The sequence below is a fragment of the Trachemys scripta genome, chromosome 5, assembly GCF_013100865.1.
Source record: "Trachemys scripta elegans isolate TJP31775 chromosome 5, CAS_Tse_1.0, whole genome shotgun sequence".
NCBI lineage: Eukaryota > Metazoa > Chordata > Testudines > Emydidae > Trachemys > Trachemys scripta.
In genome coordinates, this window is record NC_048302.1 from 61019085 (window position 1) to 61031388 (window position 12304).

The 12304-nt window shown below is 40.8% G+C and overlaps 1 protein-coding gene across 2 annotated transcripts in view; it reads left to right on the forward strand.

The window, feature by feature from the left end:
- The first annotated feature begins 551 nt into the window (after nucleotides 1-551).
- GLRB (glycine receptor beta) overlaps nucleotides 552-12304 on the forward strand; it is a 74985-nt gene continuing 63232 nt past the window's right edge. For both annotated transcript variants that reach the window (XM_034772039.1, XM_034772040.1), the window contains exons 1-2: nucleotides 552-724; nucleotides 2829-2983. In XM_034772039.1, coding sequence (XP_034627930.1) covers nucleotides 2862-2983 — 122 coding nt within the window. In that variant the 5' untranslated portion in view covers nucleotides 552-724; nucleotides 2829-2861. The remainder of the gene's footprint in view (nucleotides 725-2828; nucleotides 2984-12304) is intronic.

Here is a 12304-nt window from a genome sequence, read left to right on the forward strand (position 1 = left end):
ATTCCTATTCCATTTTCTCTACTTTTGTGTAGTTTCTATTTCCAGGGCGTGTTAATTGCCCCTTTCCGTTTACTTTGGAACCCCTTTGGATACTTACTCCCACCCCCATATCCTGAACCAGTGTTTCACCCCACTACATGACTTCCGCTGGGAATTCTGCCCTCCTCTAGCCCTCATGTCTCACAGTGGGTGCCCACTCTTCTCTATATCTGAGCACCCGGGGGTGCCCACAAGAGTAGGGGATCTGGTTGAGAGGAGGTGGGGAGAGCGAGCCTAGCGTTTTACCCCCTTATGCCACTGTCCCAGTTTAACTTTTTTTTCCTCCCGGAATTCTAGCGGTGATGCTCATAGGTAAGAGCAAATATGCATCCATAGCCCCTTCCCTCTCCGCTCCTAACTATACCTCTCCCTCCCCGCATTCCCTTGGGGAAATGAGCACTCAGGGAAACTGAGGGCAAAAGGCTTCACTTCCCCAGGGCACATGGGCAGGCGCTGTGCACATGCTCACTAGGGCCGGCCCGAGCATTTTGCACATGCTCAGTAGGGGAAAGGGCGCATTTTGATGCAGGGTTCATTTTGCTACGGCTGCTGGAGGAGCTGCTGGGTCCGTCGCGGCTCTGCCATGGCGCGCTGCAGGTTCCCGAGCCACCTCCGGCTCTAGGAAAAGGGTGGGGGAATCGGGGGCTGCGGCGTCCTGCGCTCCGGCTGTGTGGGGCGCCGCGTGGTATGTACCGGGTGTTTGCAGGGTGGGCCGTGGGGCTGCGTGTGTGCTACGTTTGCACGGGCGCGGGGGGATTCGCGCTCTCGGAGAGGGGTTGGGGCTGGGAAGCGGTGGAGGAGATGCTCCATCATCCACGTTGGCCCAGTGAGCCCCTGTCTGCGGGGCCCCTGTGCACGGGGCGCGCTTGCCTCCTCGCCAAGCGCCTTCAGTACCTCGGCCAGCACTGGGCAGCTGGTGGAGACGCCGCTGCTCGCGGCCGTGGGGAGCAGAGCGAGCAGGGAGACAGGGATGCTGCGCGCGGGAGGGGGTGGATCGAGAGCCCCAGGGCTGGCCTTGCAGAGGCCGGCGGCGCGTCGCTCGCGCAGCTGTTGCAGGTGGGGTGGCTGCTGCTGGAGAATGGAGGGCCCGGGGAGCCCCTGCTGTCGCTGGGTTGGTGATGAGTTTAGTGCAGATAACGTGTGGCTAGCACTATACAAGAACAATTTGTAAGGGGGGGGGGGTGCTGAAAGCCATTGAACCAAACTGTAAACCCTGTATCTAAAGGAAACTATTTCAAGCCAGGGGGTGCAGCAACCCCCCCCCCCATCCCTAAGCACCTATGTACCAGACCCACAGCTGAAGGGAGCCGGAGCCCCAGCCCCAGAGAGCTTCCTGTGGTTGGAGAAGGAGGCAGTGGGGAACCCCCTGTTGCTCTGCTTGGGTGGGGGAGGAGTAGAGCCATTGTTGCTGTGATTGGAGAATGGTGTGTGTGTGTGTGTGGGGGAGAGGTAGTTTAGTGGGACCGGATGCCATAGTTAGAGAGTATGTAAAGATCCCTTATGTGCATTTTGTAAAGCTCTTCCGGAGCCTCCAATGACAGATCCGATATAAATTATTATTATTACTATTGTGTATTAACGCTGCTTTCTTTGAGGGGAGGACAGTTTTCTAAGTGGGAGAGAGGACAGGAAGTCCCTGAATGCTCTATATGAGTGATGGTGTTAAGGTATCCCTCATCCTTCTGCTGCTACTGTGATTGAGAGTCAAGAGACTGCTCCTGCAGTTGCGGAGGGTATCAGAGAGCTCTGCAGCTGTTGCTTGGGAAGGAGATGGAGATTCCCATATCTTGTAATTTGGCAAGGCGCCCCTGCTGCTGTTAGAAGCCCCTTCTGTTGTTGCTTTTGGAGGGTGGACAAGAAGCTCCTTCTGTTGCTGATGTTAAAAGGAATATAAGTATCCTGCTGCTTCCCAGGGAGAAAGCGATGCAACTACTGTTTCTTTAAAAAAAAAAAAATTCCATAAAGTGCTTCTGTTGCTCTAGGGAGAAAAGAATGGAAAAGTTACTTGTGGTTCTTAGGATACAAAATGCAGGAAAGCATAGTATTCTGTAGGTTATTGGTCACCCTTGATAATTACCATGTTCATTAGAAATCTGTAATTTCTATAATACTTGTGGTATATTCATTGTTGTCTAATGTATTGTATTTGAACGCTATTCAAATATACAATCCCATTTACGAGCCTACACGTGCAATCTTTGTTCACACTTAAAATTTAGATTAATGGGACTACTTGTGAGAGTTAAGGGTGCAGTATGAGCCCCAAACTTTGGGTCTTGTCTATTAATGGTGAACTTGTTGATCACAATGTTTTAAAATGAAATATGAAATTCTTATGATCTCAATACTTGGCATACTGTGGAGCATGCTGTTGCATATAAATGTCTCTGGGTGAATATGGTGGGGTTTTTTTGCAGGGGAGAGGAAGAGAGGGAAGTCCATCCATGTCAGGTGAGACTTCATAGGCCTCTTGAGTTAGGACTTCCTTTAGAGGGTTTAAATGTATTCCTCCAAAACACAGCAACAAAAATATGTTTATATCAACCTATTGTGTATCTCCTAACTATCATACAGTCTATCCATATACGTAAATATTGGGAGGATACTTAAAACAGACACTATATCTCATTTATAGCCCAGGAGCACCTCTCTCTTGAGAACTTACTGAGCTGAGTTTTCTGTGATCATTGTGTGTCAATGAAATAAATTTGTTTACTTCCTATATGTAGGTGGTCCCATTTTCCATAATTAACCCCACTAATATAGCCCTTTTTTCTTATCTATCATAGATCAGCTGTACTTCTGAGACTTATGCCCTCAAGATGAAGTTCTTACTGGCAGTTCTCTTTTTTGTTTTGTTGTCGTTATGGGTTGAAGAAGCCTATTCTAAAGAGAAATCTTCAAAGAAAGGAAAGGGGAAAAAGAAGCAATATCTCTGCCCATCGTATGTTCCTTATCTCTCTCATACTTTTTGTGTGACAAGACTGATGGATATTATCTTTCTTTTATCTGAAGAGATTGCATACAATTATAAAGTGGAGCGTGATTTTTCCTATTGAAAGCATATAGTTGTTTAATAAGTTTTGTGGGTGGGAAAGAGAGCAAGGGCTTTTGGTCAGTATAATGTCTTAAAGGTCTATCAGTTGACATTCGTTTTCTGCCGTAGACTCCTTTGGGTTTCCTTTCAAGTTTCATGAAAAAAATCTGATGGCAAAATGACTTTGTTTTTAATTGTGATTTAGAATGTTGTTGTTTCAGTCCAGTACCCTCAGATTTTTGCAAAAATAATAGTACAGACTTATAATTGTGTGTTGTCTAGCATCAAATCAAAAATATACTGGTAACTAAAGAGGGTTTAAAAAGTGGTATTAAAATCCATTTCCTGGGTATGTAGGTTTTGTTCCAGCCAAAAAGTAATGCAGCTGTTCACATTCATAATGTATTGGTAATGCAACTAGTGTCTTTAACATCTCCCCACTGATAAGATGTAAATATTCATTTTATATTAAAGTAAGTACCATTGATGGTTGCCGTATTAGGTGAACTGACACATGCCTTTTTGGAACAATTCTACTAATGAAATATAGAACTTAAAAGTTATGAATTGAATTGAATTGCCAAGTTGAATATAAAGAGATCAATAATAGAGTATATACAGTAAAACCCTTAGTGAAAATCTAAGATGATTTCATTTTTCAAAGACTCCCTGTTTTTAATGTCAAAACACTTTAGTTATATTTCAACCTCTAGAATAGCATAACAGTTTTCTCATGGACAAATTGCCCTTTGTGCCCTCCTCATGGTGTGATGTAAAGACTCCAGACAGGGATTGACAGGGTAGAATAGGTTACCACTAAATATAGAAAAAAACATGCTGTAAATGCAGAGATTGCCAAAGTAAAATGGTGAGGCTAGAGGCCATGCATGAGGTACCAGAGTCGCCAGTTAAAAATCAGCATTTTACACAGAGTTACTACACAGGGATATCTGAGATACTGCTGTCACCTTGTGTGCTTCTGTGCTAAATGTAGACTTTTTAACCAGTGTCATTCCTTAATGCACTATAAGAAAGAGTCAGGAATTAGGGGACATATCTTCCTGGGGAAAGAGAAAGGAGATATAAACTGGAAAAGCCATTATTATTTTTCTTTTAAATGCTAGACACAAACACTGGTTGTATATACCCTTTTTGAACTCTCATTTTGAACAATCAACCTATTCAAGGATTTATTTATTTATTTTGTTATTTTGATTGGGTTCCAAAAAATTGGGTGCTGGTCAGTTGGATTTGAACTCTTGAGTTTTTAGTGTCAAATGTGACCAGGGATCTCCTGAAATGTTACAGGTAGGTTTTTGTTCTACTACTTCTTTTTTTTTTTTTTTTTTTAACAATTGCCTTATTGATTGGGTTTAAGAATTTATTTACAGTATTTAGAATCCTTTGATAAAATGTTTTTAGGTCATTGGAGAGAGGTTGTTTAAGGAAAAGCTGAGGCTGATAATAATACCTAGCTTTTATATAGCATGTTTCATTAGTAGATCTCAAAGAACTTTAAAAATGAAGTCAGTATCATTATTCTTATTTTATAGAGGTGGAAACTCAGGCTTCAGGTCATTAACATAAAGGTAGGCCCAATCAGATTTTCTAAAAATAAACAAAGTACCCATATTTGGCATATTTAAATTCAAAGCCTCACAGCCAGTAGGATCCTGATGTTATAACATGGAGGACTCCCTGTTGGAGTAGTTAGAAGACATCGAGAACACATTTAATGTCCATGGGAGGTGAAAATATTAATTTTTACAATTGAGGTAGAATGATATCTTGCACTGAATCTGTGCAGAAATATTCTAATATTTTATTTGCTATTGTCCTGATAAGAAAAGATGATGACTCAGCTATGAACCTACCTGTTTTTGCCAGTTGATTCCAAAATCCTAAAAAATACATACCTAGTCTGTTTGAGTTTGCCAAACCTGAGAGAATTTCCCATAATGTCCCTTAAACTGCATGATACAGATTAGATACTTCTTTAGTTGATGACCTTGTATATTGTAGAGTTGTGTTTTATTTATTTGTTGTCTTGTTTGTTTGTTTGTTTGTTTTTTTGCTGATGACATAATTAAGTCTTTTTGTTCTTCATACTTTTTACCTGGAAAAATTCAGAGACTATCTCTCCCTCCCGCCAATAAATTTAAATAAGTATCCTCTTAAGGGCTGACTAAAATAGCCTCAAAGGAGTGGTCTTTTCATAAAGCTGGATGAGAATGTTACTTGAACAATGAAAGGGAGGGACAGCTCAGGGGTTTGAGCATTGGCCTGCTGAACCCAGGGTTGTGAGTTCAAATCCTTGAGAGGGCTATTTAGGGATGTAGGCAAAAATCTGTCTGGGGATTGGTCCTGCTTTGAGCAGGGGGTTGGACTAGATGACCTCCTGAGGTCCCTTTCAACCCTGATATTCTATGAATCCCATAAAATATTAATTTTTTTGATACGGAATATTATTGTATTCTTTATTAAACTAATATGTTTTAATATTTGAAATACAAATAACTGGTGAAAACATGTTTAAGTATATAAAGTCAAAATGTTCATCTGTCTTCCATTAACCCTAGCCATTAGTGAAGGAAAAAATGTATAGGTGGTTATAATGATCTACTGCAGGGGTTCTCAAACTTCATTGCACCGTGACCCCCTTCTGACAATAAAAATTACTACATGAGCTTGGGCGGGAGGAGGCTAAAGCCCGACCCCCACCACCCCATGCTGAAGCCCTTGGGCTTCGGCCCTGGGCAGTGGGGGTCGGGCTGCAGTCCTGGGCCCCAGCAAATCTAACGTCAGCCCTGGCGACCCCATTAAAACGGGTTCACAACCCACTTTGGGGTCCCAACCCACAGTTTGAGAACCGCTGATCTACTGTGAACTATGAACAATGAACTATGTAAATCACAGTCCTAAGTCAGTCAGCTATTCTCCTCCTAGGAAAAATTTACACTACATCTGGGACAAATATTTGGTTACTTTGGTTAGAGAGACTGTAATTTACTACAGGTAATTTAACACTGTAAAATGGACTATTAATGAAGGTTGTCTTTAAACTTTATCACCAGGTTTCTCTGTAATACAGGCAAATATGTCAGTATTTTCCCCTTTTACCTGCACCATTCCCAGTGTACTAGCTGTCAGCCAAACAGTACTCTCCCTAGTGAAATTGACTAGTGTCAGCATGAAACTGACAGATGGGGGGGTGCAGAGAAAAAAAGTTGCAATAAGTTCATTTTATTATTTACAAATATTTACTGGAAACTAACTTGTTTTGCAAACAAGAAAATTCCAGTTTCTATCTAAGACAAAAAACTCTTGTCATGATTATTTATGATTCCTTTTTTTCTGTGTGTTCTATTTGATTATACAATTGGTGAGTAGTATGATGTGCTGCTCTGTAGTCTGTTTGGATCTGAACCAGTTTACCAGTTGTGTTTTGAAACAGTGCAGACTCTTGCTTTCATTAAATTGACAATTAATAGGTTATCCTTCTTGAGATTTAATGCTTATATATAAACCTATAATGATTATAGTAGAACAGGGCTGCTGTAGTGTCTGATCTTGAATATTTTCTGATTTAAAGAACAAATTGATATATTGGAATTAATTAAAAATTATTAGGGAGCTCTGCTGTATAAACCTGCAAAGAATTCCACAGATGGAGAATGTGTTTGTGAAATGATTTGACATAAACTCTTGCTCAAGGAACTATATAAATCCCATTGTCTCCATTGTTCACTAAGTGGAGGTGACTGCATGCTTGTGGTGTGTCTGCTGCAACTAACCAGTAGTTATAGAAAACATGATGAATGCATTTGTGAAGTGAATCTGTTATTGCCACTGAAATCTTTGTAAAGATCTTGGGTGTTAGAAAGATTTCAAAGAGTGGAACATTGAACTGACAATGGTTTCTAAGTAGTAAAAATCTTAAAGGGATACTGTCCAGTTGATTAAGGCACTAATGTGACCTATGTTATAAACGTGTTAATTAGGTGGGAAATGTTTATCAGATTAAAAGTATTTATTTAATTTAAAAATCCATCCTTGTCACAGAGCAGGAGTATAAGATAACTAATAAATGTTAGACATAGATATAAGTATTGTGTGCTGTTGATGATGAATAAGTATGTGTAGATGGGCATCTTTGAGACTGGAATTCTGTAGCCTGCTTCTAAGGTTTGTTCAAAGCAGTCATCAAGTAACTTGTTTTTCCCCAGAGTACATTCTTCTCAGTTCCCTTGTATTCTGGCTAAGACAAATTGAAATACATTGAGATGATTGCTATATCTTGTAGCCTTTTTTCTAGGGTTACCAGATAGCAACCGTGAAAAAACGGGACATGGGGTGAGGGGTAATAGGCGCCTATATAAGAGAGAGTCTTAAAAAACAGGACTGTCCCTTTAAAGACGGGACATCTGGTCACCCTACTTTTTTCAAGATATTCTCCAAAATCCTGGTCTGTACTCAGTAACACGCATCAACGCCTTCTGAAGCTGAGAAATAGCCCCTTTAAGCATTTCAGAGACTATAACTTCTGCCATTGGCCAGAAGCAGAAACTCAGAAATGTCAGAGACAACAAGGTCCAATAAATCGCTTATTTTTAAAGAAAATGAATACATTTTACATTTTAAAATGTTAGTGGAATTGAAGATTTTCTAGCTGGCTAAAAAATGGAATTATTTGAAAATTTATCCTAGAATTTTTCTTGGTGAACTACCGGTCCACAAAATATTCCTTAAATAACTAAAAGAAAAGTAGAGAATGCATCTTGGCTCTGCAGAACCTCTCTGGCACACAGTAGAAAAAATAACCTCTTCTTTCCTTACCTGGTATCTAGCTGGGTACTTACTTGGCTCCATTGCTGCAGTGTCTGAGCACCTCCCAAATATTTAAATAAGGGAGTGTGACAGGGAGGGAAAAGGATGAGCAATCATCTCTCTGTTTTTTCCTTCTTTCCTAGCTTGTAGGAGAAATAGTTTGCTAGTTTACAACGGTTTGGGGGTGAGTGGCTGGGAGTGTAAGTAAAATTATGAGGAAAAGCTAAATTGAAGAAATGGGTTGTGTATTTAGTTTTTAAAGTTGTGAGGTTTTGTGGCCCTTCTGAAGATAAGTAAGCACCATAATCTAGATCTGGCTCCTGTGAAATTTCATTATTCACATACTCATAAGCCTCCCCTGTTGATCAATAGTTTCACTGTTCTGGTGGCACATGGCTGTCATGGGAAGTTATGGTAACTAAGGGATAGATGATCTCTGAGGCAGCTAGGGACAGTCCCTTGGAGGGCATTCAGTATCAGGACATCCCTCTATTCAATGTGGATAGGCATTCTGGAGAGTAAAGGGAAACAATTTTGTATAAACCGTGCATTATATTGTTTTTGTAAAATATTTATACTGTAATATTACACATAATAATCTGGGCTAATTTATGCAACCCTCACTCTGAGTAGTACTTGCTCACGTGTGTGGCTATACTGCATGTATTTTGACCACTGGTGTGATTAGATACTACTCCCTGTGAGTAATGGTTACAGAATCTGTCCCTGTATTTCATCTTATAGTTACTAGGTTGAGAAACACTTGTAACTTCCCCTGGAAGTCCGTCCCACAATACAACCATATAAGAAGAATTTCAAGGATTGAATTGTGTTCTCAGATCTGCCAAATGGATCTTTAAAAATCGACTAAAGTATGTGTAATGTATCTCCATTTATATTTTCTAACCAAGATAGTATTATTCCCAAGATCTATATGTTATCTGTGTGTGGCTACACATATTTAGGAAAAAAAGAACATGGCAAGCGAAAATGTGGGTGGATTAGTCTAAAACACGTTTCTTTGCCTGGTGCTCTTTAAAACAGGCAGATGCTGGCCATGTTTCATATGTATATATAATAATGCCAACACTAGTTTGTGTATGTACTTCACTTAGGGGCCCAATCCTGAAACCTTTGTGCATGTAAAAACTCCCAGTGAATTGAGAAATTTTGGATATGCAAGGAATGTATGGTTGGATACTAGCAGTTGTCTGCTTACATGAATATACACCTAATTATTCAGAGATACACAGATCTAAAATAATATTATGAGAAATCATGTGAACATGTTAGAATTTCTGGAGGATTATTGTTCCTGATATCATTCAGTGCTTGTCCCAAAATGGATATATTGTGCATGGGACAGTTAGATAAATGCTGATATTCATTACATACATATTGTATAATTCCCTTCATACTGAAAGAAGTTATATAATTATATAGGTACTAGACCCTTTCTACAGTATGGTGCATATCACTCAGAATATCAAATGCCTACATCACAAAAGACTAATAATTCATATAAAAAGTATTAGTGCTTGCGGTTTACTGTGATATGTCAGCTGTCTTGTTGCATTATGTTATGTTTCACTGCATTACATTTTACTTTATTGTATATCTGCATCACTGTTATTTATGTATCACTGTTTGTGTAAAGCATCTGCTAATATTACTGTGGTTAGATAAGCTAGAATCAAAGTCTGCAGCTTGAGTGATATTGTTTTTTTTTTTTTTTTTTTTTTAATGCTTGAAGTTAATACAGCAGTGTATTTTTACCACACTCTCCACCAGTAATCTTGAACTCTTCAATAGTGGGACATGACTAAATCATCTAATGTCTAAGCTATAAGCAGGTTCAGGCAACTGGGTTTACATATCATATGGCAGTCTGGACAGTAGTACGGTGTTTTATAAAATGACATGCGGATTAACTTGGCTGAGACATGTCTCATAGACTCATAGACTTCAAGGTCAGAAGGGACCATTATGATCATCTGGTCTGACCCCCTGCATACTGCAGGCCACAAAACCGTCCCTACCCTTCCCTTGACTCTGCTGATGAAGTCCCCAAATCCTGTGTCTTGGTGACTTCGATTGGCAGAGAACCCTCCTGCTAGCGATCCCTGCCCCATGCTGTGGAGGAAGGCGAAAAACCTCCAGGGCCTCAGCCAATCTACCCTGGAGGAAAATTCCTTCCCGACCCCAAATATGGCGATCAGTAAGACCCCGAGCATGTAGGCAAGAGTCTCCAGCCTGACCCTTGTTAGCCATTATACTATTTACCTGCTATTGCTCGGTATTCCTCAGCTAATATGTTTTACCATTAAACCATTCCCTCCATAAACTTATCTAATTTAATCTTAAAACCAGACAGGTCCCTTGTCCCCACCGTTTCCCTCGGAAGGCCGTTCCAATATTTCACCCCTCCGACGGTCAGAAACCTTCGTCTAATTTCAAGCCTAAACTTCCCCACTGCCAGTTTATATCCATTCGTTCTCGTGTCCACATTAGTACTAAGCTGGAATAATTCCTCTCCCTCCCCGGTATTTATCCCTCTAATATATTTAAAGAGAGCAATCATATCCCCCCTCAGCCTTCATTTTGTCAGACTAAACAGCCCGAGCTCCTCTAGTCTCCTTTCATACGACAAATTTTCCATTCCTCTGATCATCCTAGTGGCCCTTCTCTGCACCTGTTCCAATTTGAGTTCATCTTTTTTAAACATGGGAGACCAGAACTGCACACAGTACTCCAAATGAGGTCTCACCAGCGCCTTATATAACGGAAGCAGCACCTCCTTATCCCTACTAGATATACTTCGCCTAATGCATCCCAAGACCGCATTGGCTTTTTTCACCGCCACGTCACATTGTCGACTCATAGTCATCTTCCGGTCTACAAGAACCCCTAGGTCCTTCTCCTCTTCCGTTACTTCTAACCAATGCGTCCCCAGCTTGTAACTAAAATTGTTGTTAGTCATCCCTAAATGCATCACCTTACACTTTTCACTATTAAATTTCATCCTATTTCTGATACTCCAATTCACAAGCTCATTCAAGTCTCCCTGCAGAATATCCCTATCCTCCTCCGAATTGGCAACGCCTCCCACCTTCGTATCATCCGCAAACTTCATCAGTCCACTCCTGCAATCGGTTCCGAGGTCAGTTATAAATAGATTAAATAAAATGGGTCCCAAAACCGAACCCTGAGGAACTCCACTGGTAACCTCCCTCCAACCTGACAGTTCACCCTTCAATACGACCCGCTGCATTCTGCCCATTAACCAATTCCTTATCCACCTCTGGATTTTCATATTGATCCCCATCTTTTCCAGCTTAACCAATAATTCCTCATGGGGTACAGTATCAAACGCTTTACTGAAATCCAGGTATATTAGGTCCACCGCATTTTCCTTATCTAATAAGTCCGTTACTTTCTCGAAGAAGGAGATCAGATTCGTTTGGCATGATCTGCCCTTCGTAAAACCATGTTGTAATTTATCGCACTTGCCATTAACCTCAAGGTCCTCAACTAGTTTCTCTTTCAGAATTTTCTCCAGCACCTTGCACACTACAGATGTTAAACTAACAGGCCTGTAGTTACCCGGATCACTTTTTTTCCCTTTCTTGAAAATAGGAACCACATTAGCTATTCTCCAGTCTAACAGAACCACCCCCGAGTTTACAGATTCATTAAATATTATCGCTAATGGGCCTGCTATTTCTCACGCTAATTCCTTCAATATTCTCGGATGAAGATCGTCCGGTCCTCCCGACTTAGCCCCATTAAGGCGTTCGAGCTTTGTTTCTACCTCGGATATGGTAATCCCCCATTCTGTTTGCCCCTCTGTCACGGTGCTAGTATCCCTAATACCTTCATTGGCCTCATTAAACACCGATGCAAAATATTCGTTGAGATATTGCGCCATGCCTAGATTATCTTTAATCTCCTCTCCGGCTATAGTCTTCAGCGGTCCTACTTCTTCCTTCTTTGTTTTCTTCCTATTTATATGGCTGTAAAACCTCTTACTATTGCTTTTAATTCCCCTCGCTAGGTCCAACTCTACACGGCTTTTGGCCTTTCTCACTCTATCTCTACATTCTCTGACTTCACTAAGGTAAGTTTCCTTACTGATCCCTCCCCTCTTCCACTCTTTGTACGCTTTCTGTTTCTTCCTAATCGCCCCTTTGAGTCGGTCGCTCATCCAGCTCGGTCTAAATCTCTTGCTTAGTAATCTTTTTCCCTTTTTTGGGATACAGGCCTCTGACAGCTCATGCATCTTTAACTTAAAGTAATCCCAGGCTTTATCTGCCTTAAGATTCATTAATACGTTTGCCCAATCCACTTCCCTTACCAGTCCCCTTAGTTTGTTAAAATTGGCCTTTTTAAAATTATAAACCC